Below are 27,035 nucleotides of genomic sequence, written 5' to 3' on the forward strand. Positions count from 1 at the left end.
CACTGATTCATGGCACAATATGGGACCAATAAAATCATGACATGACCAGTTATTCTGTAAACATCCACTGAGCACGAGGACTTTATTTGGTTCTCAGGGATACCAGGATCTAGATTATGTCTGTTATTGCATGCTGGTCCAATGGAGTAGGAAGGTCTGACCAACTGCCAGTGGCCATTTTGGGATTTATGGGTTTGTTCCTGTTGGTTTTTGCACAAATGTTATGCCTCCTTGTCCTGTTGTGTGTTCATTAAACCTGCCTTTTCTTGGTGAACCCTAGATACTTAGTGACATTGGTGGCATAGGCATTTCTGATGTTTGTGTCTTTCAATCATGTTGCTCATTTTCATAACTTCCCAAGTATAGCTAGCCGGTTAACATTGTTTCAAGTTCACATAGCTCAGTTACAGACGTGTGGTGTAGATGTCAAACTGCCTCACCTCATCCTGGTTAACAGATTCATCGTTGTTTTTGAGGAGCCCCATGAAATTAAATCCTTTCGGGCGGGAGGTTTTCCTTACTCTTTCAGGGGTCTACAGGACAGAGGGTGTTGCACTCACAGATTATAAAGCCCCTTGAGGCAAATTGTGAATTGTGATGTTGGGCTACATAAATAAAATCTGACTTGACTTGATCAGCCTCTGATTGAGAAATGCAGCATCAGTGTCATTACACAGATATTCACTGTGTTAAACCAGTGACACAGACACAGTAGCATTATGACTGTAAAGGCACTGGGCAATCATGCAAGTAGCTTCAAAATTTATTTTGAAATTATTTATTGCTAATGTCTTTGTACAAATTGACAGTCCCACTAATAACTACTATTAATTAACCATCTGCCTCTGGCCGCTGATTTGTGGTCCTGTGTGATCGAACTGTTCTGCTCTGAACCTACAGACAATAAAATGATTGAGAAGTCTTTTTCAGTCCGCTATTGTTGTCATGCTTCACTGTGATTGGCTAAGCTGTTTAAGAGCTGTGAGAGCAGTGATGTGAGATCACCAGTCCCTCTGATTTATATTTCATCACAGTCCTTTTGGACTTTGCCCTCCTTCTCATATATCAACCAAAACTGATGCACTAGAAGATGGCCATATAGTCTATGTGCCAAGAACTGCCACTTAAGGCTGGTTATTGTTCAGACAGAATTCAAATAACTATTGCTTAATTCCAGTTAATCTTTTACTGCAAGTCTTTTGACCTTTCTTGTTACTCCACTGGTTTAGCCTTTGGATGAGAGCAGCCCATTCAGGTACAACAAATAAACTATGCTGCTGCCGATAAAATCAGCATTGTTACATAGCATATATTAAAATAATAGATATCGTTTCATTCTGCCTCCCTCAAAGTGGACAGACATACACAGCTACCTTAGTGAATCTTCAGGTAATGTATTTCAGACATTTGTCACTCTGTATCTCATCAAGGTAAGCTGCTTCTCAGTTTTAGTACTGTCAAACCAAACTCCCTTCTAAAGTCTGGTGTTTTATGCAGGTATCATATTTTTTCCACAGCAAAAACATTAATGGCATCATCACTTACACTCTTTTCTGATTCACTTCAATCTACAGACACAATCAGCACAAGTCATTTACTTTCTAACATCATTAACTAATCTGTAATTAAGTGTTTGACACCCATAACCCCATCCCCATCTTGGGCATGTGGTTATGGGATGTCACATATGGCTGCATTAATGATGGACAGAGAGGTATTATCTGTACAGGTATTGATAAGAACCCTTGGGATTATTGGGCCAAAATTGATCTGAATTACTCTTGTGACCTCAAATCATAAGAACATTGATGAGTCAACTTTTAGCTCTCTACCATTCTTTGACATCTCTTGACCAGAAATTCAGACGGGTTGAGACTTCTAATCGTCCAGCTCATTATTGCAATAGAGGGGTCTCTAATGGCAAAGAGTGATAAGCACTTACAGTGTACCACGAGACATAATCTCTCTGTACAAATCAATTTCACAAAGCATTGACAAGGCACTGGAGTCAGGTCTTTATAGTAAAGTCTTGTCTTGGTAAAGCCTTCCACTAAAGGCATCAGTAGGCTTTAACAAGTGCTTGTTGAATGGCCGAGCAGCATCTGAAACCACTTCCTCCACAAACATTTTTGTAGCTGACCAAATCATACAATTGCACCCACTTTACATAGCAGTTTGATCAGGTGTGCAGAGATGCGAAAGCAGTTAGGATTTGAAGTTGTCTATCAGGCTCTCTTTACGTTACTCACCGTTCACTCTCAAAAATAGAGGTACGAGAGAAGAACATTTCTGTACCTATAGGTACAGTTTTTAAGAATGTTCTCTAAAAAGTACAATATTGGTCTTTAAGGGGGCAGAAGTGCACCTTTAACAAAAAGAAAGGGTACAAAGTGATTTATAGTACAAATTTGTACCGTTTCAAACCTAAGGGTACCTGTGGCATTGAAAAATGTGTGTAGCTCATAGACAATAACTATTATTAGTAGTACTTCTAATAGTATTAGTAGTATAATTATAGTTAAGGCATTAAGAGCAATAATAATAATAATAATAATAATAATAATAATAATAATAATAATAATAATAATAACAGTACCAATAATAATAATAACATAATTTATTTTTTTTATTATTAGCTTATTTGATTATTGTCATAATCTCTATTTTATTAACTTTTATTCATCATTTTTAGCATGATCTTGTTTTATTGTCGTTTTTATCCTTCCAGATTTTACTTATTGTTGTGCATTTTGTTCCTTTTTAAATACGGTTTCAAGCACGCTTTTACACCATCCTGGCACTATCAGCTAGGTTTCCTGCTATGTGAAGCACTTTGGGCTGTGTATTTGTATGAAAGGTGCTATATGAATAAGGTTGAATTAAAGAGTTAAACCGAGTTCTTCTAAAGTCACATACTGATGTCAAGTAGCTTTTATTTAACAGTAAATAAATACACAGCTAAACTACATAAAATGCACCAGGCAATATAGTTCCCCTAGACAGCGTGGTTGCTAAGCAACAGCAGCGCATTGATACCACACCCGAAAAACCTAAAGACGCTGGTGGCCGAGACTCCAGTGCTGAGGTGAAATGACAGGAAATTCAGCATGGCGCTCAGGGGTGTGTCAACGGAGGAGCTTTTAGAAAAGTTGGTGGTGGAAGGAGCCATTGACATTTCAGAGGAGGAGGCTCAAAAATTTAGAGGTAAGTTAAGTGTGATTGTGATTTTTACAGCATTAATTTTAACCAATGAGCTAAATTTAGCAAGTATCTGAAGAGCTGTCTTTAACACCATAAATAGCTAACGTTAGCTGTTAGCTAGCTAAGTTTTATCCAGCATTACAGTGACTAAACGGCGATAGCTATACAAAAACGTAAGTATCTCTGTACTGCTAATATGAAAATACAGTTATCAAAAATATCATTAGTAAGCTAAAGTTATTGCATCAGCTATTAGCCATGTCAATGTCAAGCTTTTGTTAGCAAGGACTCCCGGTTTCCCGCTCAAAGTGATATGAAGAACAAATTTGTACCATTTCAGCTTTATGGGGTACATGGTCCTACCGCACTGAAAACTGTCACAGAGAGATAAGCTTACTAGCCTGTGTTGCCAAGGGGCTCACGTCTGCTGTTAACTCCTGAAAACAGCAGCCAGGTCTAACGTAGACGGGTGGTTTACTGTTTTACCATAGGCTAGAAGTTTCAAGAGACACTGTGGAGAAGGAGTATAACAGGAACAGGCGTGTCATTCTGTTTGTAAACGTTGGCTTGGTTACGGAGACTCAGACTGCGGCCGAATATCTCCAGGTGTCATATCTAGAAGGGAACCATAGATTTGCGAAACTGAATTTCTTATCGTTTATCTATTCATCTTGTGCAAACAAATTATGTTTCATAATGTGACACCACAGTGGTTAAGATCTGGGTGGGGTTAAGGACAAAAACACTTCATTGAGGTTAGGGAAAGCTCATATTTTGGGTGATAATGGTCACTCGCGAAATCTTCCGCAGGTCTAGGGTTCTCTTCTAGACACAAACACCTCAACTCTGCGAGAAAAAAAAAGACTTAAGATACAGATCGTGACAGACCAAGGGTGGATCAGTCCTCTCTGTGGAGATGAGTACAAGGTAAACTGTGAAGTTTGTCATACAGTATTTTCTGTCAGTAATGCAGGACTGTCCGAGCTGAAGCAACATTCTACAGGGCTCAAGTTATATCTGAGCAGTGCAGGGCAGAGAAATTCACTTAATTTATGGTGCCCCCAGACACTGTACTTTTTGTTATTAGATTGTACTGTGGTTAGATTCATTATTGTGCCATTCTCAGATTCTTAAGCCGACAGCTCTTTGCAGATGTATGCAGAGGATTTGGCCCCTCCATACATGAGAGCATGTAAATAAATGTGTGTATGTGTGTCAGAGAGAGAATTTAACCAATAACCCATTTGATATAAATTAATATAATAAAGGTTATTGGCTATTCCATCCTTCATGAAATCTGTTGGACTTGAGGGTTAAAATTACATTGATTTTAAATACAGGCCTATTTGTATGTTATTACCTAGATAAATGATCAATTGTCTTATTTTTCCACATGTTGCTCACTCTGGAACAGTTAGGACATAGTGTTGTGTCAATTGTCTTGCTAATATCGGGAAATACCATGAAAAATCACACTGTCATGTGTTGTTGTTTTTTTCTATAAATATTGCAAGACCAAAATGAAGAGTTTTTAGTCAAGTAAAATCAGATTTTCTTTGGGGAGAACTGACTGATGTAGATTCTTGTTGGTTTTAAAGTTGATATAGATAAGTATAGATATTTGTCTTATTTTTATTTTAAAATATAGTTGGACAGTAAACCAAATTTTTGCTACCAGCACAGTAAACAGAGAAATAGGCTTAGGACTCCTTCATCACTAGCAGCATACTTTTGAAGATAAAATGCTTCATTTTATTTAGTTGCAAAAAAATGAACATTTTATTTATGTGTTTTCAGTCTTGTCATTGTGCCTTGCATGTCCAGAGTTTCTGTGTTTCTGTGTCTTTAATAGTCTTTTCATTTACATTTCAGACAATGATGTGGATGGAGAGACGGTTGACTGCGGACTCACAGAAAGTATGATTGCATATCTCTTTGACAAGTCTTTCAAAAAGCAGCTGAAGTTCAGAGACTTCACGAACCGCTACAAGGAAGTCATCCTGAATTTACAAGCAGTCAGCCCAGAACAACAAACATGTGAAGCTCCTGTGTCCACAGCAAACCAGAGGTATTATGTATTAAATGTGCTATTTTGGATCTGCGTTAAAGTGCTTGCAAAATGGCAGAGATAATGTTGTTCTCCTGCTGTATTGCAGTTCAGAACCTACTTGCCCCAGACTGCCTGCAGTCATTTCCGTTCCACAATTCCCACAAGATGTCCAGAGCCGCTTAGATGCCAAAGAACCAGTCCACAAGGAACAAAAGTACCGCAACAAAATAACTGGGACTCTATATGAAATGCTGTCACACTATACCATGTAAGTGTTTCTTTCCAAATATTATGCAATAATATCAAATTGTTTTTTAAGAGAAAAATACAAAATGTAATATTTTCCATATACGCATGGAATTTTTTCTTTTGGCCCAACGAAACCCATAAATAATTTTAATCCTAATGCTGTAACAGCATAAAATCATACATCCCGTGTTCACAGGCTTAGCCTGGACTTCTGCCTCTGAAATTGTAATTTTTATAATTTCTCATAGGATAAATTACAATTAATGACTACAGTCATTTTGGCTGTGTTAATGTATATTGCATGAAATTTGGCAAGGGTGTGAGTGTCTTTTTATTTATTTATTTTTTTTTATGGGACCTGGTAATGTGAGTTGTTTTGTCACTGTTTGAAACAGGTACCCAACCCACTCAGACTACATCCAGGTTGTCAAAGCACTGATTGTGAAGTATCCTTTCTTAAGGGATGTACACGGAAATGGTTATGTAAGTACCTCTCCATTTGTCTGTTTCCACATTAACATAAAGCATGCAAAATTGACTTATGATATCCATTTGGAACAACTAGCATACCTGGCACAGCCAACTCAAGAGAAAATTCAAAGCAGAACGGGCTCCACTAATCAGCAATGAGGAAGTAAAACGGGTCAAAGAGAAGTTTGGGCAAGCAAGAAAATTGAATACCACAGAAGAATCTACATCCTCATGTCCAAAACGACTGAAGCCATCTCTAGTAAGACCCCACACCCTCAGCCTCTCAACAGCTAAGGCAAAATATCTAGTCATGTTGTGTGCACATGATCAGTAATCAGTGATATCTGCTTTGATAAAGGAATCGTGCATTGTGGGGGAGGATGCAGCCTCCATAGAGGCGCATATCAAGGTGCTGCTTGAGCAATACAGAAAGCTGCATCCTGACACAAAGCTGGTAAAAGACCGTATGATGAAGACCTTTGCATGGAGACGCCGAGAAATAGCAGAAGGAATGTCGACTGAGGATCTCTTAAAGAGATATCCATTCCTACGAACATCTGCAGGGGTAAGAACTGTTAAGCTGATTAGGACAGCAACTAGCGATTATTTTCATAGTTAATTAATCTGTTGATTATTTTTTGGATTGATTGATTACTTAATCTGGTCATAATCTTTTCAATTATTTTTCAAGTCTTTCTTGTAACAGTAATTTAATTATCACTTATTCTGCTGACCATTTATGTGATTAATCCATTACTTGTTTCCATTACTGCTGGTTATAAAATGTCAAAAATGTGAATGCCAAGACGACGTCCTCAGAAACCAAGAAAATTTGCAATTTAGACGTTAGTATCAGAGAGTATTTACTTTTTCTCTTTAAAAAAAATACTCAAACTGATTAAATGTTTATCAAAATAGGTGGCAATTAATTTAATAATCAATTATTCAGTTAATCGTTGCAGCTCTAAAGCTGATGCCAACTTGAGCTACGGATGGGACAAATTAAAGCACTTTAAATTTATCCCAGTCTGTGTATTCAAATTTAACAGGGTCCATGTAGACTTCTATTACAGTTGTTATTATTTCCTTATGAGAGATTTTTACTGCAACTGTCTTAGCTGCTGCTAAAAAAATAGTTCAAGCCCCCCACCCCACAATTACTATCAATCATTAACAATAATTGTGGAAAGAAATGATAATGTCTATCAGTATGATTTGTGACATCACAGACAGTTTGTACATACACTGAGAATGGACATCATAGTGAAGCAGGAGGCATCTTGTGCCCAGCAGTTACTTAGTTAACTTTTGAAATGAAATATATTTGCATATTCATAGATTCTGGATTTTAATGAGAGAAGGGGGAGATGACAAATTGAACTTTTTTGTGAAAAACATCAGTATAAGTATTTTGTAAGCATCTTAAAGCATGTTTTGAGAGGATCTTTAACTTCTTAAAGGTTGTTGAAATTCTTCACATAAAATGTCTCTTTCCCCTATTTTGCTTTTTTTTTTTTTTTTAATTTTCAGTTATGTGGCGAGCTTGATGCTCTGCACCCCTCTGCAGTCAACATCTGCTGCCGCTTCAGTGAGAACTTCACATGTGTTCTTCCAAATATTCTTAAACTCGTCAAGGATTTCCCACTAAAGAAAGTCTACATGGAGGCAAGAGAGGATGCACTGGCTGAGGATATTACAGGTGCTGATTTGAGCACATACAAATAGTCAATTTTGTGACATTATTGTGTCATTTGTGTGCAGTCCCTTCTAAAGAGGATAGGAACAGTTGCATGGAACAATAATAAGATGTACAATGCAACATGATCTTAATGTTTTTCAGTTTCTTTGTTACATGACATGAAGTAACCTAGTGACTCTTATGCAGTAGCCTGTCTGTGGGAATTTGCACATTATTAATATCAATCGAAATTTGACGAAGTGCACGTGCACTTACAATTGTACTATCTGTATGACCTAGGAATTGACTTCAAGGGGGGACTCGTCCTCTTGCCATCAATCTTCAAGGAGAAAATTGAAGATTTCATCGTCTTTGGAGAGGTAAATACCTGGTGCCATGCATAGCCACTGGCCACAAGTTAATGCTCTTTTGGATCACTGTGCATGCCTTATCAGATCCATCTCATTATGTATACTAACATTTTTTTCTTCTTATGTAGACTAATCTTGTAACTCCATACCCAACCATTCAAGTGGATGGCCAGGACTGGAAAACTGCCCTCTCCAGACAGTGTCACAGTGTTGTGAACGTCGAAGGAATTGAGGTTTGTTCCTGCAGCTCACTGGATGAGGCCTACATCGCAGCCTTCTGCACGTACTTTGTCTTCAACATGACATATCCTGCATACTTCAGAAAGACACTGATGTTTCTCCAGAGTCGTATCGCAAACATCATCGTGCAGGGAGACAAACCCCTGCCGGTAACTGTCACTCGAGTGCTCAACCACCTTTACTGAACATGCCTGGACTGCATAAATGTTCAAAATGTTCAAAAAGGACCTTTACACTTAGGAAACTGATTCAGCATGTTGGACTTGTACATGCCCACGAACCTCATTTCAACATAACCTGTGGAATAAGTAACTGCCAGTCGGCTTTTTCTAAGTATCATTCTTTTAGGCGGCATGTTTATCGAAAACACAAAGATGCTATTTTTCATTGCTCTGAAGTAACTGAAGAACATTTCGAACAAAATACACACGCAGAAGTTGAACACACACTCACAGTTCAGCAGCCCACACCATCTAGTATGGACAGTTTGCTTGAGAATTTAAGAGACCATTTATTTAGCTTCATTCTTAAGTGTACTGAAAAAAATAATCTCTCCCTCTCAGTCCAACAAGACATTGTTGATGATCTTAATTTTTTGTTATGTTTTTTCAAGGAAAACTACGACTCATTTATTTCTTATCATTTGGATAAGAATGGTTTCCACATCAGTGATTGTCCAGAACTCGAGCAGGTTTTGTCTACTTCAGACTTTTTCCAGAAAGCATGTGATTTGATTCGGTCACCATTCATGATAAAAGAACATTGCAAATCAAAAATGAACATGACAGAACCCATCAGTTACACAGTAAGAGACAATTCAGGAATGAAAATTGGTACTTATTCTTATGTTCCAATCACACAGGTATTAAAAAAATATTGTCAGGTGGAGGATGTGTGGGAACAGATTGTTTTGGATAACCACAGAAACCAAGATGATGATGACGTTCTGACCGATTACATTGATGGGATGTATTTTAAAGAGCACTCATTTTTCAGAGATCACCCTCAAGCTCTAAGACTTCATTTTTATGAAGACGAGTTTGAAATTGTGAACCCACTTGGTGCTAAAAGAAATAAGTACAAAATCTGTGCTTTTTATTTTACGGTAGGGAACATAAGTGCAAAATATCGATCAAAGTTGAGTCACATTCATTTAGCCTTAATGGTTCGTCATTCACATTTAAAAGAGTGTGGGCTTGAAACTATACTACAACCCTTGATAGCTGACCTCAAGATGCTAGCTACAGAGGGTTTCACTATCTGTCTTGAGGAAGTAGAGCACACAATTCATGCTGCTCTAGCAACCATTTCATGTGACAACCTCTCTGCTCATATGATTGGGCGGTTTTCAATGTCTTTCAATACTGGCCGAATATGTCGATTTTGTATGGCCTCACATTCAGAGATACAACAAAAGTTTTGTGAGGACAGTTTTGTTCTTAGAACAACTGAAGTACATAAATACCACATAGACTGTGTAAAAAATGACAAAGAGAGTGCCGCTTTGTACGGTGTCTATGGTAATTGTTCATTTGATGCACTGTCTTACTTTGATGTGACAAAGTGTCTTCCCCCAGATGTAATGCATGACTTGCTGGAGGGAGTTATGCCTCTGGTAATGAAGCTAGTCATCTGTAAAGCTCATAATGAAAGGCACATAACCATACATGAAATCAATGATGAGCTCAAAAATGTAAACATTGGGAAGAATGACAGACCAAACAAACCAGTGCCACTGACTGAAAAAATTCTTCGAAATTCTAACATAGTTGGATCAGCCAGTCAAAAATGGTGCCTATTCAGGCTCTTGCCTTTTTTAATGGCTCACCATATTCCACCTGGTAGTCCATATTGGCATGTGTTCTTACTGTGTTCAGAAATTGTGGATATCATAATGGCTACAAAAGTGAGAAAAGATGACCTTGCACATTTAAACTTGCTGATTCAAGAATTCCTTGGTAAGACTACTGAAGTCTTTGGAGATGTTTTAACACCGAAGTGTCACTACTTGATTCACTATCCTAGACTGATAGTGATGTATGGTCCTCTTCGCCCTTTGTGGTGTATGAGGTATGAAAGCAAGCATCAGTATTTCAAAAATATAGCCAGCAAATGTAGGAACTTTGTGAACATAACTGCGACTCTCAGCAACCGCCATCAAATGAGGCAATGCTGGGAGTTTTCTTCAGACAGGTTCCTAGGTGACTTTGAAAATGCGCTCAGCAAAAGTATTTGTGTGCCATTTTCATCTCTGCCAGGTGATTTACAGAATGCTCTGAAATTAAACAAAAGTTTTCAAGATGTGCAGTTTCAGGATAAAGTTCTTCAGCGTGTGTCTGCTATATCTGTCAGTGGTGTCAAATATGCCCTTGAGGATGTTTTTGTAGTAGGCCATGTACACACTGAAGCCATCCCTTTATTCTTGAAAATTAAGTACATTCTGAACATTGACACTTTTTGGGTGTTGTGTGGGAAACTGTTATTTCCTTGTTCTTATGACAGTCATTTCCATGCTTACCAAGTGACAGTTGACAGTGACTGGATTCTGCTCAATCCAGGAAATGAGTTAGACTTTCAAGCTCTAGACACATATTTAGTTGATGATAGACTGTTTGTTTCATTGAGGTATTCTGTGTAAATATGTTGATGTGATGGTTTAGGATTTTGACATGTATATATTTTACATGACATGTATGTGACAATATATAGCCACAATGAATTTTTTTATAATCTTTTAATGAAAATAAACAGTTATGAAGCAAATATTGTGGACAATTCAGGTACATTTTTGTCTCTTTAAAGTCCAGAATGGGTTGTCGCTGGGGGGGTACCCTTATAAGTACTTTATTGTACCCTTTTCAATGGGTACATGTCTGTACTATAGTTTAAAGGTACATTTATGTCCTCCAGGGTACACAGTTGTACTTTAACTGGTACAACTTGATAAGGTACAAAAATGGACCAGGACTGAAGGGTACAGAAATGTTTCTCAAAAAGGTACACCCCCAGCGACAAGCATTTGTACCCTTTTAGGTACACGCTGGTACCTCTATTTTTGAGAGTGTTGGAGCAAACATGAAACTCTACTGGCTGAATTATTAGTCCATAAGATTAACATTAGAGTCAGAAAATATCTATTTCTTTGGTAAAAAGTCAATGGTAACGGTGACATGCATTTTTACACTGCATCCACTAACCAAGCTTAGAATTCTGTCATGTGCCACTAATGGTGGGAAGCTAAATACAAATTACAAAACATTAAATGTGTGTACCTCAGGTCAACATACAAAAAACAGCTGTCAGTATATTATTTGTTCCAGAAGGACACCAAGCTACTATACAGGTGACGCCGAGATTGAAAAGTGGTTGACAGTATGCCTCAAGTGCTTCAGTGGCATACAGTATATTGTGTCTATAATGATATGCCACTCACTCTGCAGTGGGTTGATGTTGGTTCAGTGGCATATGCCGGTGTCTACAGTGGTATATGCCACTCCTAACAGCAGGTGCCACTCTGAACCAAGGCATGTACAAATTAATTTCATATATTCTGGGTGATAGCTAACATGGCTAAGGTTAATCTAGCCACTGCAGCCAGTCTGAATGATCGATAAACATTTAGAGCCAATTGACCAAATAATAATTATTACTCATGATTTAGGCCTATTATGATTGTATTCAACTAAAAAATGAAACATGCCAGTCACACGACATTACATCATATTAAACTTCAGGTCGCAAAATGTTAATCTGGCATATGTATATTATTTATTATTAACCATAAATATGTAGCTGGTTGATAACATCATGGCATAAGCTGTTTTGTACCAACATAGATATGACTGGCATTAACATCAGGGTATTTTCTCACTGTATATCTTGAGATAGTCTTAAGTAACAATGAATTTATTTATTTCATGTCAAAGTGCCCCCTCCTGGCACACTGGAACCCGCTTCTGCAGCTTCACACTAATGTTGGAATTAACAGTAAAACTGTATCAGGTGTAATCAATAACTACATACATTGTCATCATATATGCCATTATATAGTATGGCATACATATGTCGAGTTAATGTTCCATGATGTAGAATACAATCTGATGTAATCTATGATTGCATTCTACTAATAAATTAAAGACGCCAAATTTAATCAATATTATTTGGTTAGTTGACTATAAATTACTGTTATGAACTAGACTAACTTCTTAGACTTGTTAGCTAAAATTAACTCCAATATTAGGTTCAGGTACATCGCCCAGGATATATGAAAATAATTTGCATGTGTACTGGGATGACAGACAGTCAGTCCTTTGACTTTTGGGTTTTGCTGGATTCATAAGATCACAGGAGAACCCACCTTGCCAGGCTTCAAGCAATCAATTTGTGTCTGTACCATAAGTAGTGCAACCAATCAGCATGCTAGGAGGGACTACTAGCAGCTGCGAGTGTGGTTTTTTTGTGTGACCGTGAGAAGCAACTCATTTCAAACAAACACTGGCAGCTTCTGAAGAGGTTAGCATAGATACTGCAAAGCCCATGAGTCGTATCAGAAATGGAGAGTATTTCTTCATTTAAAGAAGAGCAAAGAATGGCAGTGAAGATTTTTCTCCATGGAAAAGATGTTTGCGCTCTTCTTCCAACTGATTTTGGCGAGGGATTGACCTGATGATCTGACGTTAGCCCGTGTTTGATGTGATAGACTAATGTTGCATCCAATCAACTGCCAAGTGTTTTTATTAAGTGTCTGTCCTTTTCTAAACGGTTTCCAAGGGTGACTTCCCAGATGGTTCTATGCAGCAAACCATCTGAGCAAGAAGCTCATCTGAGGTGCCAAAGTGTACAAATATAACAGTGTAAAAATGAAAAACATTTACAACAGTAGTAACCCACAGAACACAGACAGTAACGATCTGTACTACACAGTACAGCAGCACTTTCAGGCCGTCTTCGACCCAACCCTCCCACTCGACTCCACTCTGGCTGCTTTCCTCATCATGCCCTGCCCATTACGCTCATTCTATGATTCCTGCCATCCACTGCTGCAAGTCACGGAAGAGGAAAGAACAAAAAGCAGATCAGGGGTAAGACACTGAAATACATTTACATTTTGCACAGTTTTACAGACTGTGTTCACTTGAAACAGTGTAGAAAACCTGTTGAATTACAGCAAAGTGTTGGCTGACCTTTTAAGTTGAAGGCTGTTTACATGTAACATGAAATTAAGGTTAGAGATGAGTTACTGTTGCCTTAAAAGTCAAAGCTTGCTCTAATGAAACTGTTAAATATTTTTTACAAGCTTGTAAAACCTTTCTATATGTCCTGCTGCTGATGAAAAGACTTGTAGCGTTTGGATTGCATGGTGATAAAGTGTGTTCATAGTTGTTTGTTTTTGTCACAGTGGAATCGGGAAAATGTACATCTCTCTGTCATTTCTCCTCCTCTTCATAGGTAAGCTCCTTCAAATAATAGAATAAAATACAATCACCAAAGTATTATCACAATTAAATATTGACTGAATGAAAATATAGATAAATTATGTATGTAACAGAGGAAATGAGCAGCTATGGGCAGTTGAATTTCTAGCTTTGAGATTCAGGAAGAGGCTGTTTTTAATGGTTAGTGCTGCTCCTGTAACAAGCTCATAAATCAGCAGAACCAGCCTTAATCAGATTTGAGAGATTGGATTACATCACTGTTGCCCTGTTGTCCCTGGTTCACCCTCCACTCATTACACTATTGAGTTGTTTTTATTGTTCTTGTATGTTTTTTCTTTTTTTTTTTTTTACTACTGTTGCTTGTCATTGACTGAAAAGAAAATAATATGATCAAAATTATTATTTGATTTTTCTAAACATGATGTCGTCCACCTCTGATACAATAAAAGTCATACTGTTTACATAATTTAGAGGAGTGATTAAACATTTTTGAAATGAAGAAAGTTAAAGGGAACATTTGGCACTTTTCATGTGGATGTCCAGTCAGTGTTGATGGTAAATGTAGTCTACTGAAGCCATTTATTCCACAGTCTGCGTTATACTGACCAAGAAAACTGAGTTTGGTGTCAGAAACTCATGGGCAATGCGAGCAGGCAAAGCCCACTTTGCCGTGTGTCACCACCCTTGTGTATAGCTAAAAAAATGTCAAATTCATCTTAAACTTTTTTTTTTTTTTATTATGTTTTGCCTTTTTCTTTAGGAAATGAATTATAGTTAAAATACAAGTGTAGGGGGGTAAAATGGTCCATAACCATAACTGTACAAAAGTGTGCAAGTGTGGATGGAGTAAAGGCATCCAGGTGAACTGATAAACAAAAGAAACAAAAAAAAAATTTAAATTCCCCCTGAACTCAAAATCAAAGGTCAGGAGTTTAATTGCATATATATTGAACTATACTTCACCTGTATGGAAACATTTGGCCTGACAATGGCAAAAAAGTAATTTTGTAGGTATTCTCTTGGCAAATGATTCAAAACTGATGATGCCCCATCCTGCACTGGGTGATGTACACTAAATTTGTATCCAATGAAATGCTTATCTACTTATGACAACACTCAAACATGGAAGGAGAACAGCCTACCTAACCTACCTAATTTACCAGAGCAGCTTTATTCATGGATTTGGTGGAATTGGAACAGATTTTTTGAATATATTTTAAGGGTTTGCCTTTGATGTCCCAAGTAATGGTAGCTTAAGCATCTTACTTGTTGCTAGCTGCCTTTTGCTAACTCGCTCTCGGTGAACGCAGCTGGTCACCAGGAAGAACATGAAATGACAGGCACTACAGTACCTGTGTCAATTAGCCATGACCTCAGGGTGCCAGGAGCCAAACCCAGCAAGAAAACCATCTCAGTACTATGACACTGATTGATTTAACTTGAATAAGTACTTGGTAGTACCAATGTAATGTGGTTAGTAACATTAAAAGTTAAAAGTTTAGAATGCAATCAAATTTAGATATCTGCAAGCATATCTGGGTGAGAGTATTTCAAAGTATAGAGAAAAGGATAATGAGAAAAAGCAGTTAAAGCGAGGAGCCTTTTCTAAGTTACAGAGCAGAGTGGATAGTCAGTAACAGCAACAACAGACAACACTCACTGCAGTATATGGTTAGATAGGCCTCACCATTTTTGCATTTCATATTACAAACACAAAATATAGTTTATCTAAAAGCTGAAGAGTATGCAATTTTTTATAGTCTCCAAGCTTAAGCTCCCACAGTAGCAGCTAACATTAACATGCCTGCAGCTACACCTAAACAATGTGACTTAACCATCCATGGAGCACAAAACTTTAAGTGAGGTGTCAACAACTTCACTGACACCTTCAGGTGATTGATTAGCTTGTTGGATAAACAGTTGGAGATACAGTAACTGAGCTGTTTTCACTGTATTGGTTGGCTTAGCATTTCCACTAGCATTATCCAATACAGCCAGTGGCTGCATCTGAAAATCGTTACCAATATGCTATTTAGCATGCCACAACAGTTTGTGAGATTTATTAGTATGACTGAAAGCTTAGTATGACATCAATAATTATGAATTAGGGACTATTAATGGGGAAATATTACAGTAAGGCAACATGGTCGTGCTAACAGGAAGAAAATCACGTGTTTCCCTGGTGACAGACTGACAGGTTATAGGTCTTTGACCCTATCAGGTTGCTGCCAAACCACACTGTGAAAACAGTCATCCAGGAAGTCAATGCCTCTGAGTGTTGTTCTGCATAACATCATATAGAGGCTGAATCACAACCCTTCTGTGCCCCATAGAACCTAATTTAGTAAAAAAAAAAAAAATCTGAATGGTACTCTATGGCAAGAGACAAATAATTTCTGTTCCTGTTTGAACTGTGCCATTAATTACACATATGACATTTGTAAATTTAATTTTACAAGACCATAAAGTCACAATTTGTTGTGAGTTTGCCATAGTGTAGTCTAGGTTTGTGTGAAACTTCTCAGTGAACTACATGTCTTGACTCGCACAATATATGTCACCAACACCAATATCTTACCTGAAGTGTTTTGTCAAGCAACTCTTGGTCCTTTTATCAGCCAGGAAAACAAAGGAGTAAGACCCGCTGATGTGTGACTTCATCCTGATACAAAAACACAGACATCATAGCATCAGTGGCTAACATTAGCTTGACTTGTATTTTTTTTAAATTCATAAATATCATATATGTGATTCATGGCACAATTCAAACAGGATTAAATTAAGGTTGGGCGACTGGACGACTGTATCATCTATCAACAATGGGCTAAATCCATCGCTGATTGCTTTTTCCCCAGATTTTAAGCCGATATTTGACATTTTATTTTGCTAATGTAATAGTCTCCAGAGTGACAGCCTCAGCGGCGCAGTTCACACCCACTCAGCTGACCATGAGTGCGCTGAGCTGGGTGACAAGTGAGAGGAAATCAGCCTGCAGAGTCAGACTCTTTAAACTTTCCACACGGTAAAGTGAGGATTTATTTTGACCAAAGCAGAGTTGCTGATTGTTGGAAGAGTGGACAGACTAACAAAGATAGTTTCATTGAGTTTTACATGTTTTTCTGTTGAGTTTAAATGAAGTGTGTTTTCCGAGGAGTTAACAAGCCAATTAAACTTGTACTACTTCTGCAAAAGAGAGAAACTTGATTTCAGAAGATGAACGGTTGTATTTCTCAGTTTAAAATGGAAAATAAGTGTGAAAACATGTCATTTGTAGACACTTTGTGAGTTTATTTTGTCTACTGGACGTAGTGAACGTACGCAGCATGCGTAACAGTGAATTCGGCGCTAGCGCACATCTCCCAGCTGAGGCCTGAGAGGTTGGGAGAAGGTGGGTGGGGGTATGATGGTATTGCCAATTGCTGATGGATGAGCTGACAATGATCGCTTGGAAAATTTTAGCATATCACCCGACTCTACATTAAATATTTGTCTCTCACCACTGACTACAGTTCATTTTTTTCCCCACGTAAGGTCCCATGGAGGTTCACTGGAAAGGGTGTGGCTTCGGCTCCCTCCCTATTACAGCATGTAACTTCCTCTCAAACTACAGATGGTCATTTTTACATTTCTGTTTGTGCTTAATTAAAAAACACACTAGTACTTCTAAAGCTCAAGAATTTAGAGATAGGCTAGTTGTTTCCCCCTGCTTCCAGTCCACACATAGTGTGCAGGGATTAGAGTGGTATCAACCTTCTTATCTAACCTTTGGAAAGACATCAATATGGCCACTGAAGTTGTTCAACAGTTTAGGAAATTATTTGCTGTTACAATAATTAGATTTTTACAAGAATCCAGAAATTATATCGAACACTTGAATGTTTAGTAGGAAAATGTTGCTCTTGTTGCAGCATTTGATCATTATATGTGGCCTACAGTAAGTTCTGAGTTGTAGACCTCATCAGGTGTTGGTTTGTTGAAATGAGACTGAATATATGCATCCAAGAAACATCATGAAATGCTACAGTATGAGATGGTTTATACAACAATCTGCTATCTGATTGCAGGTTCAACTTCTGCCAAAAAGCAAGGGGATTTCGGCATTTTCACAGCTTGCTTCACCGACAACAGCCCCAACAAAAGCCTCAGGTGCGAGCATCCAGTCCACATATTAATGACATAACACATTCTCACTTTAATTGCATTATCTGGTATGTGTTTGCTGTAGAGTTTACCGAAATTCTTCAAAATATTAACAATTAACATTTTGATCAATTGAAGGCTGGACTGCTATTACTCAAAATGTCTACACACTCCATCCTTCGACTGTGAATTTATGACATCCAATGGATCCCTGCTGGCGAAATTATCCGATGATAAGTGCAAGTATGGTCTTCCCGGTGATTATCAGCAGTACGACAAAAAAGCCATGAACTGCACACTGACGAGAAAAAAAAGGACAGAAAAGATGCAAATCACCATAGACTACGGAGCAAAAGGACAGAGTTCGTATTACTTTCCATTTCTAATACAATTTCAAATATTACACATTGAAAATACTGTGTTAGAATTGACCCAGTGTAGGGACAACATAACATGGACACAATACTGGATTCATTATATCCAGTATCAACTGGCAGAACAGAGGGATTATTTTGAAAACCAATAACTCAACAGTAACGCAAAACTAACACCAACACTGGGTCAAAATACCCCGGTAAAGTTAGCCAAGTATCGATTCGGTGTTATACTGACCCCACACTGGGTCCAGTTTCAATCCATTGTCTTTTTTGTGTGTATACAAGCCCTGCTGTGCATTCACACAGCATTGAGTTTCTGGAAACTTTTTTTTGTATTAAACCTCACAATACTTGTGACCACACTACTAGTGCTTTCACAAAATACTGACACAATGAGATTTTTGATAATCATCAGTAATGTAGATACAATGACCAAGTAGGTAAAGGCAAATAATAGAACAGTCTGGAGAGTTCAACCCATGCTCACCCCAAATCGTCACACAACTTTTGTCAATGCCCCTCAGAGTCTCATATCGAGGGACAAGATAACCTTTAGCATCTATATGAGACGCTGCCAGAAAGCTTTTGAACACCATGTTTAACACAGAATCGGTTGTAGTTTAGGTAGATTCAGGCAACATAACTACTTATGTAGATTTAGTCCATGAGCCGGTTTCACAAAGATAGACTGACAGTCTTCAGAGAGACGTCTAATTGGGGCGCTTGGATAGCTGAGTTGGTAAAGCGTGCACCCCATGTACGGAGGCTGTGAGTCAACTCAGTTCAACTCCCGCCCATGACCCTTAGCTGCATGTCATTCCCCCACTCTCTCTCCCCATTTCCTGTCATGTCTTCAGCTGTCCTCTCATTAAAGGCATAGAATGCCCAAAAAATATACATATATATATATATATATATATATATATAAAAAAAAGATAGACATCTAATTAATCTGTTGCACTAGAGTTGGGTGATATGTTAAAATTTTCCAAACGACCATCACTGGGCCATCCATCGGCGATATCTTCGTACCCACTCCCACTCTCTCCAGTCTAAGTTGAGGGATTTGCACATACAACAAATCCTCTGTTATGCATGCTGTGTACATTCACTACGTCTAATAGACAAATAAACTAAAAGTATCTGAAAATTACATGTTCTCACACTTATTTTCCATTTTACACAGAAAATACAACTATACACCTTATGAAATCAAGTTTCTCTCTTTTACCGAACTAAGACAACCTTAATTGGTTCGTTAACTCCTTGGAAAACATGCTTAATTCAAACTCGACAGCAATACATGTAAAACTCACCAAAACTGCCTTTGTTAGTCTGTCCACTCTTCCAACAATCAGCAACTCTGGTTCGGTCAAAATAAAGCCTTAATTCACTGTGTGAACAGAGTTTAAAGAGTCTGACTCTGCAGGCTGTTTTCCTCTCATCCATCACCCAACTCAGAGCATTCATGGTCAGCTGAGTGGACGTGTACTGTGCTGCTGGATGAAAACATGGTGCAGAGCAGAGGCTGTCACTCTGCAGACTATTACATTAGCAAAATAAAATGTCAAATATCACCCTAAAAACCAGCCAAAAGAAGCATTGGTGATGGATTCGGCTCATTGTTGATAGGTGATATATTCCTCCATTCGCCCAAATCTATGTTGCACAAACCAGTTTAGGTCTTGACTGCTTGCCCGATAAACAGTGTGGCAAAATGTTAGCAGTGCCAGCAGCAGCAGCTGCTGCTCTGCTTACAGGTTAACGTCTGTGTCTGTGCTTAATGTGGTCACATGTTGCTCCAGTCAAATGATTATAATTCAGTTTATTCTGTCACAGTCTACATTCATCATTTTCATTGTTTTTTTTTTTAGATTAAAATGCTGCCTAACTGCACTGGTTTTACAAGCTGTTATCTCTTCGACTTTGCTGATATAAACATCCGGGGTTGCCTGGGCAATCAGGGCATACGTGCTTACAGCGAGAGGAGCTGCCATCTGATGGGGCTGCAGCCCTGACTATTGGCGGGCGGCTGTATAACATCTTAGAGCAAACAGTTAACAGCCATTGTGCATGAATTAAATTTTGATAAATAGTTTAAACGACTAGTATTTCTAGTGCCGACTGGCGAGGGTGGTGACGTTTAATTGTATAGTCCACGAATCACGCACATCCCTAATTAAATTCATCATTAACAACAATCCTTCACATGCAGCTCTCTGCTGCTGTGAAAACCGAATTGCAGGTGAACGTTTCTATGGAAAAAGTAAAAACAAAGGTTGTGTTTTGGGTCACAGACAGAAAGAGAAACACAGACACCGCTCTGTCTGTGTCTGTGTGTACAGAGGAGGAGAGACACTGCAGCTGTGTGATAATAAATTATTATCAAACCTTAAATGTCAGAACTAATCAATACTCTGGTCTTTAATAATTCAGCTCCAGGCCGTTTAATACCAAGTGTCAGTAATCATCCCTCCAAGTGAAGCACAGTGCGCTGCATAGTTGTCCAGATTTAGACAAAGCCTCAAGGCATCATGTAGGTATTTTAGCAATCAAATTACCAAATTAGAGTTACTCAAGGTATTGTTTCAACTGTAATCAGGTGTGAGGTCTTAACCTTAGCATTAACCGAAAGATTAGGTTAATGGTTCAACTTGCACTTTGTCTTGTTATATATAGAAATCATGTCAGCCTAGAAGAGTAAAATATTGCAGTAAACGAGTGCATCTGAATCTAATCACTGTCTCTCACTTTCCCTCCAGAAGGCATCAAGGTCTGTCGTGCAACCACAGGCTTACTGCTGCATCGAGCTCCAACCTTATTATGGCCTGTGGTGATTCTTTCTCTGTGGAGGGTCCTCATCACAGACAGCCACACAACATGAGGGATAAGCTGTGGAAGCAGTGACCAACAGAAATGTATTCATGTGCATTTAATTGTTGTACATTTGCACCATTTATAGAAGCTGTCTTTGGTTTCCAGATCTTTTTTTTGCTTATAAAAAAAATACACTGATTTCAGCAGATCCTTCATTTTAAAAAAGTAACGGTAATGACACAGGTCAGTGGGATTTCAATGTGGTATCGTCGTCATCTGAATTGACACACAGAGGTGCTACAAGATATACTGATATGTACATATGTGACACACTCAAGGTTCCCCTATAATCATCAGTCTTCACTCATAAACTTCTGAATTGGTTTGTTTTCATGCAAACATTCTGCTTATACCAATGTAGATACATGGGTTTATGCCATAAAGGCAAAGATATGGCTGCAAGTTTACTATGTATGGATAAACAAAGTTGTGTATTTATGTATATATTGAAAATAAAATGAATAGGTTGGGGCGCTTGGTTGGCTGAGTTGGTAGAGCGGGCACCCCATGTATGGAGGCTGTGAGTCCTCTGCAGAGGCTGTGGGTTCGATTCCCACCCTTAGCTGCGTGTCATTCTCCCACTCTGTCCCCATTTCCTGTCATGTCTTCAGCTGTCCTGTCATTAAAGGCATAAAATCCCCCCCCTCCAAAAAACAATGAAATGAATAGGCTGCTGATTTTCGAGTGAGATTACAGCATTCCTGTTGTAATGTTTTTATTATGATATAAATAAAGATCATTTTACTTTAACAGTAGAGAATTCTCATCACTGATGATAAATCAGAATTCATTAGGACTATTTCTTGATTGATTGTATTTTTATGAAAAAGCACTCCTTCCTTCAATCAGTTACACTTATAGAGATCAAGACCACATTAAACTGACAGATTTTTAAAAGGAATCTCATCCAACAGCTAAAGACCCAGAGCTCACATTAACCAAGTCTACCAAGAAGTATTCAAGGGGACTCAGACAGTCTCCCTCTTCTCAAGCAGAGAAGACAAACCATTATGGGTAGATTTAGAGACTATTTGAGCCAATATCAAAAATGTCATATCCAGAACCCAATAATCTCTCACACAAGGAGTATCTGGCTTCATATGCATAAAAAAGAAGGATCAGGCTCAGCCTCTTTATGGATTAACCCAAAACTGAAAAGAGGAGGGAAGGTGTTCTTTGAAAGGACTGGTACACTAAGGCAGTGGTGCCCAATCCTGGTCCTCAGAGACACTGTCCTGCATGTTTTAGATGTTTATGCTCCAACACACCTGATTCAAATGATCAGCTCATCATCAATCCTCTGCAGAAACCTGACAACAACCTGATCATTTGAATCAGGTGTGTTGGAGCAGAAACATCTAAAACATGCAGGACAGGGGATCCTGAGGACCAGGGTTGGGAAACACTGCACTAAGGCTCATAACTGTCTGTATCATAACAAATCTTTAAGAACATTCAATGAATTACGAGAACTTTACAATCTGCAGAGAAACAATTTCTGGTTATCCACAACTTAGAGGCCATCTATGGCACCGACTTGTTTACTTAATCCTCTATTTGCTCTAAATTGAAATAATTTCGTGAACTCCTACACTTGTCAGGTCAAATTTACAACCGTCTTATTGGTGGATTTAATTGCACTATCATGAGCCTAAAAGCAGTGTGGGAAAGGGATTTAAGGGGGACATATGAAAATAAAGAGTGAAAGAAACAAGTGAAGGACATGTTACATCCAATGAGAGATACCAGGTCTTAACTTATTCAACTTAAAATACTCAACAGACTTAACTGGACTCCTGTGAGAAAGTACAGGGCAGGATTGAATCATTCAAACCTCTGTTGGTGATGTCAAACAGAACGAGGTGATATTGTCCATATGTTTGCCAGTAGGTGTCTAGGCTAGGACGATTGGGAGAGGGTCATAAAAAACATCAATGACAGCCTGGGTGTACATGTTGGTCATACTCCTGCTCTTTGCCTCCTGAATAGCCTAAAAGGAAATGAGAGAATAGGCTAGAAGGCGGCCCTGACTTGCTCTAACTACAACAAAAAGGTTAAAAAAATTAAAATTTAAAAATAAATGGGAAGTTGAAGCGAAGATTAGCATAAGGTAAGTTTGATGTACATATTATTTAAAACTAATGAAACTAGAAGACCCAAGAAATCCATTTGTACCAATCAAGCACAGTGATTTTCATCTCACCTCAAGATAAATAAATCTGAAAGAAAGTGGATTCTCTGCGTACTCAAGAGTCTGTCCTTTACAGTCATGGTCTTTGGACAAAAACTAAGATGTTATTCGTATGCAGCATGTTATTTTCACCTATGCCATTTCAATAGATCTGCATACTGTAGCACAATATCATTATCGGGTATGACTGGGAAGCACAGACTCTTGTGGATGCAATGAGTACGACTGTATTTATGTGTGCATCACAGTTCAGTTCTGTGGTGGACCCAAAAATGCAGAGACAATGATTGAAAGGATAAAAGTGGAAAATTGGAAAGACCAGGTAAAAAACAAACTCAGTCCAACAAAGTGCAAAAAACAAGAGTCCAAAAAAACACAAATGAATGTAAGAACATGAGAAACACTAGGACAGCATGTACCAATCCTGGTTCTCAGGGCCCACCGCCCTGCATGTCTTAGATGTGTCCTTGCTCGAACGCACCTGATTCAAATGAACAGGTTGTTATCAGGCTTCTGCAGAGGCTTGATGATAAACTGATCAAGTCATCAGTCAAATTAAGCAGCTGCTAAACAGCAAATAAGCATTTCATTTCTCTCTACCCCCTTTCCTGTCACATCTTCAGCTGTCACTATCAAATAAAAGCAAAAATGCCCTAAAAATAATCTTAAATAAAGAACAGTTACTAATTTCTTGTTAAAAATGTAGTCAGTAACCTAATCCAGGTATCACAAACCAGAAAATATTCACATTTCAGAAGCTGAAAAATATGTATCATGTGTTGTGTTTTGCACAAATGATGACAATTTGGTCATGTACAAGTCCGGGGCAGCCTGCTTCAACTGCTTCAGTTCAACATGGACGCCTTCTGTCCGAGCAGATGTGCTTGTACAAGCATTTGTACGACTCTTCGTTTCGAGAGCACAGACAGCCAAATGCCTCTTTACTCTTGGAAGGAGATCGTCATCACATTTGGTTAGACTGAGGGATTTTGCCAAATAAAACATGAGGATGTGCTGGTTAAAGATCAGGAAGGGGGCTATAATTTTAACATGGAAGTAAGTGACAGTGAAAACTGAGTTACAGATGTTGGTCATTGTTGTTTACTGCTGTTGACAGACGACTTTTCTTTATTTCCACCATCTCTAGTATACTTCATTTCATGTCCTTACAGCACATGTTCTGTTTTACTTATTAAAAAGTAAACATGCAACAAAAAATAAAAATAAAATGTATAACTCCTCCTCTAATGTTGAAGTAAACAAAGACCCTGTAACCAGGGTAGGTTACTAATTTTTTATAGTCTCAGCAACACTATCCTAGAATGAGCCGAGGACTAGAAGTTTGTTTTTGCAGATGTGAGCAGTACATTTTTACCTAAAGAACAGGACAGGCTCAAAGCAAAGTCAAATAATTCAATACAGTAAAATATTTTTCCTTGTTCACGTATTTCATCTTGTTAAAATGTTTGTATTTCCTCCTATTTAAACTGCTGACATTTTTGATATATATCACATTTTTGATAGATATCCTCTTGTTTAAGTGGCACCTTCCCACATAGCAATATAATGTGAATCAGTTAAACACGACACTGCCTCAGCAAAGAAATTCATTCTCATTTTATGGGAGAGTCCAGCTGTTCCTGTGTGGAAAGGAAAAGACATGCCGTGACGGCCCTCATATTATATGTTGCAGCTCCAGGAGTCATATTCTAACAAACTACACAACAGCTGAGAGCTGAAGAGGAAGCGTCTCTGAGAGCAGAGAGCGGACGGGGATCTTATTCTTCATTTTATTTCTTTATTTTTTGTATCAGACGTTCTGCACTTTGTTTATTATTACTCAGGGCTGGAAGTAACTAATTACAAATACTCAAATGACTGTTTTTTGGGGGGTACTTGTACTTTTATGGGTAGATTTTCAAGTCTGTACTTTTACTTGTACTCATGTGTGCACTGCAAAATCACAGTTGAGTCCTGAGTACAATTTGAATTAATATCCAAACCTTTCATCTGCATTTTTGTAGCCAATCAGGTGATCTGATCACAAACGGACCAATGAAAACAAAGACATACAAATGAAAAACAACAAAATGCTGCGGGAGCACACGTTTAGCATTAATCCATTAATTGCTGTTAAGAATTTCACCAATTAAAAATGTATCCATGGATATTTGATCAATAGACGTGAGAGTAACTGCACCTCATCTGACGGAGCCGTTTGCAGACATTCTTCGACTTAAATTTAAAAAAAAAAGAGCATGAAAACAGAAAACGAGGTGGAAAACGTGTTTAGGAACTTATCGATTAATGATCAACTGATTTGTTTCCAACTATTGGTAACAAATACTCTTTGTACTTTTACTTAAGTATATTGCTAACACCAGTACTTTTACTTGTCATTGAGTAATATTTTAGCGATGTAATTTTCAGTACCTTACTTAATATCACCTTTGTGCCTACGACATTATTTAATTTCACTGCCACAAGCACAATTATAATGGTCATTAAAATGTGCCTTGAATCGTTCTGCCGCAGAACACTGAGGGGAGAACACAGGAGATTTATCAGTCCGTCTGTCTGTTCTCTCACCTGAGTGTCCGGAAGTGTACAGGCCGACGACTGTGGCGGTTCGCGTTAAACTCGTCGTGGACACGGATGAGCGCATCGGAGCGTTGCCGCAGAGGTTCCAGCGCTCTCGCCTCGGTCGACGCGTTCGAGGTTCTGCGCATCACGTCCAGACATTTAATGGATGTTTTGTTTTATCGAGGAAGGGAAACAGGTTTGGAGATGAAGCACAATGGATTTATCTGTTCTGCTGAGCAGCAACGTGGAAACCGAATGACTTATAACTAGACTTGCACCGATTAATCGGCCGGTCAGCGTCACAAATCCGGTTCTGTGCCCGTCATTGTCACACACGTGTTCTGCACGATGGTCACGTGATGCGCGCAGCAGACAAACTGACCGTGATGTCAACACAGCGCTGATAACAGCTACACACTCTGACACACGTCTGCATGAAGATGATGTCAGAGACAGACTCCAAGAACAGGATAAAGAGAAGACAGACAGTCTACAACGAAACAGCTAATGCTAATGCTAATGCTAGCAAGCTAGCAGCAGACTGCTGTTCACAGAGGGACAGTTAAAATCTCACTTCCTGTTCTGGCTGAAGAATAAACAACCTGTGTTGATGCGTCTCCTCAAACATTTTCTCATCCAGACTCCTTTAACTTCTGTGTTTGTTTTTCTCACAGCAAAGTTTCACTTCAAACTGTTGCACCGCGTTAGTCTCCGGTTTGTTTACATCCGCTTCCACAAAAGATCACGTGAAATCGCGTACCACGAAATCCCGCGAGATGATCTCGCGAGATCACATTCACCCAATTCAGAATCTTAATATAAAATAAGGCCTGGTTGTAATCTGGATGATTTTGGAGAAAGTATTAAATTAATATTTAATAGTCAGTGTCTTATTATGAACATATTTACAAGAAAAGTTGCAAAAATGTTTGTGAATGCTGTCAATCACAGTTCTTAGAAAGACTGAAAATCGGAACCGGCCAAAATCGGAATCGGTAGGTCAGACCCCCCTCAAAAATCGGAAATCGGAATCGGCCAAGAAAGTTGAAATCGGTGCGAGTCTACTTATAACTCATTACCCAACTGTCTTTCGAGGGCCAGGAAACTGACAGCGGTGAGGACCTGCAGACGGATTCGATGGTTCAAAAGTTTAAAAACGAGCTCTCGGCTTC

General features: G+C 38.5%; 2 protein-coding genes across 2 annotated transcripts; both read left to right on the forward strand.

Moving 5' to 3' along the window:
- The first annotated feature begins 3,107 nt into the window (after positions 1 to 3,107).
- On the forward strand, positions 3,108 to 8,007 carry LOC146329266 (sterile alpha motif domain-containing protein 3-like). The gene is given in 9 exon segments (XM_084716656.1): positions 3,108 to 3,204; positions 5,074 to 5,269; positions 5,358 to 5,519; positions 5,896 to 5,983; positions 6,066 to 6,230; positions 6,330 to 6,536; positions 7,502 to 7,670; positions 7,950 to 7,969; positions 7,972 to 8,007. Coding segments are annotated over 9 exon segments (1,140 nt in total).
- A 5,280-nt stretch (positions 8,008 to 13,287) lies between these two features.
- Positions 13,288 to 21,301, forward strand: LOC146329267 (uncharacterized). Its single transcript, XM_084716657.1, has 5 exons — positions 13,288 to 13,341; positions 13,659 to 13,708; positions 17,760 to 17,841; positions 17,974 to 18,197; positions 20,975 to 21,301. The coding sequence occupies exons 2-5, from the start codon at positions 13,672 to 13,674 to the stop codon at positions 21,094 to 21,096; spliced, it is 465 nt and encodes a 154-aa protein (XP_084572783.1). The 5' UTR covers positions 13,288 to 13,341; positions 13,659 to 13,671; the 3' UTR covers positions 21,097 to 21,301.
- The last annotated feature ends 5,734 nt before the right edge of the window (positions 21,302 to 27,035 follow it).

The sequence above is a fragment of the Lutjanus erythropterus genome, chromosome 4 (assembly GCF_056507025.1).
Source record: "Lutjanus erythropterus isolate fLutEry1 chromosome 4, fLutEry1.hap2, whole genome shotgun sequence".
Classification (NCBI taxonomy): Eukaryota; Metazoa; Chordata; class Actinopteri; order Lutjaniformes; family Lutjanidae; genus Lutjanus; species Lutjanus erythropterus.

What these genes read in the sequence shown, in the direction of transcription:
- LOC146329267 (XM_084716657.1), top strand. Translation starts at nt 13,672, where the DNA reads ATGTACATCTCTCTGTCATTTCTCCTCCTCTTCATAG. An exon ending in AGCCCCAACAAAAGCCTCAG is followed by an intron (nt 17,842 to 17,973) that starts GTGCGAGCATCC and finishes GATCAATTGAAG; the next exon opens with GCTGGACTGCTATTACTCAA. An exon ending in CTACGGAGCAAAAGGACAGA is followed by an intron (nt 18,198 to 20,974) that starts GTTCGTATTACT and finishes CTTTCCCTCCAG; the next exon opens with AAGGCATCAAGGTCTGTCGT.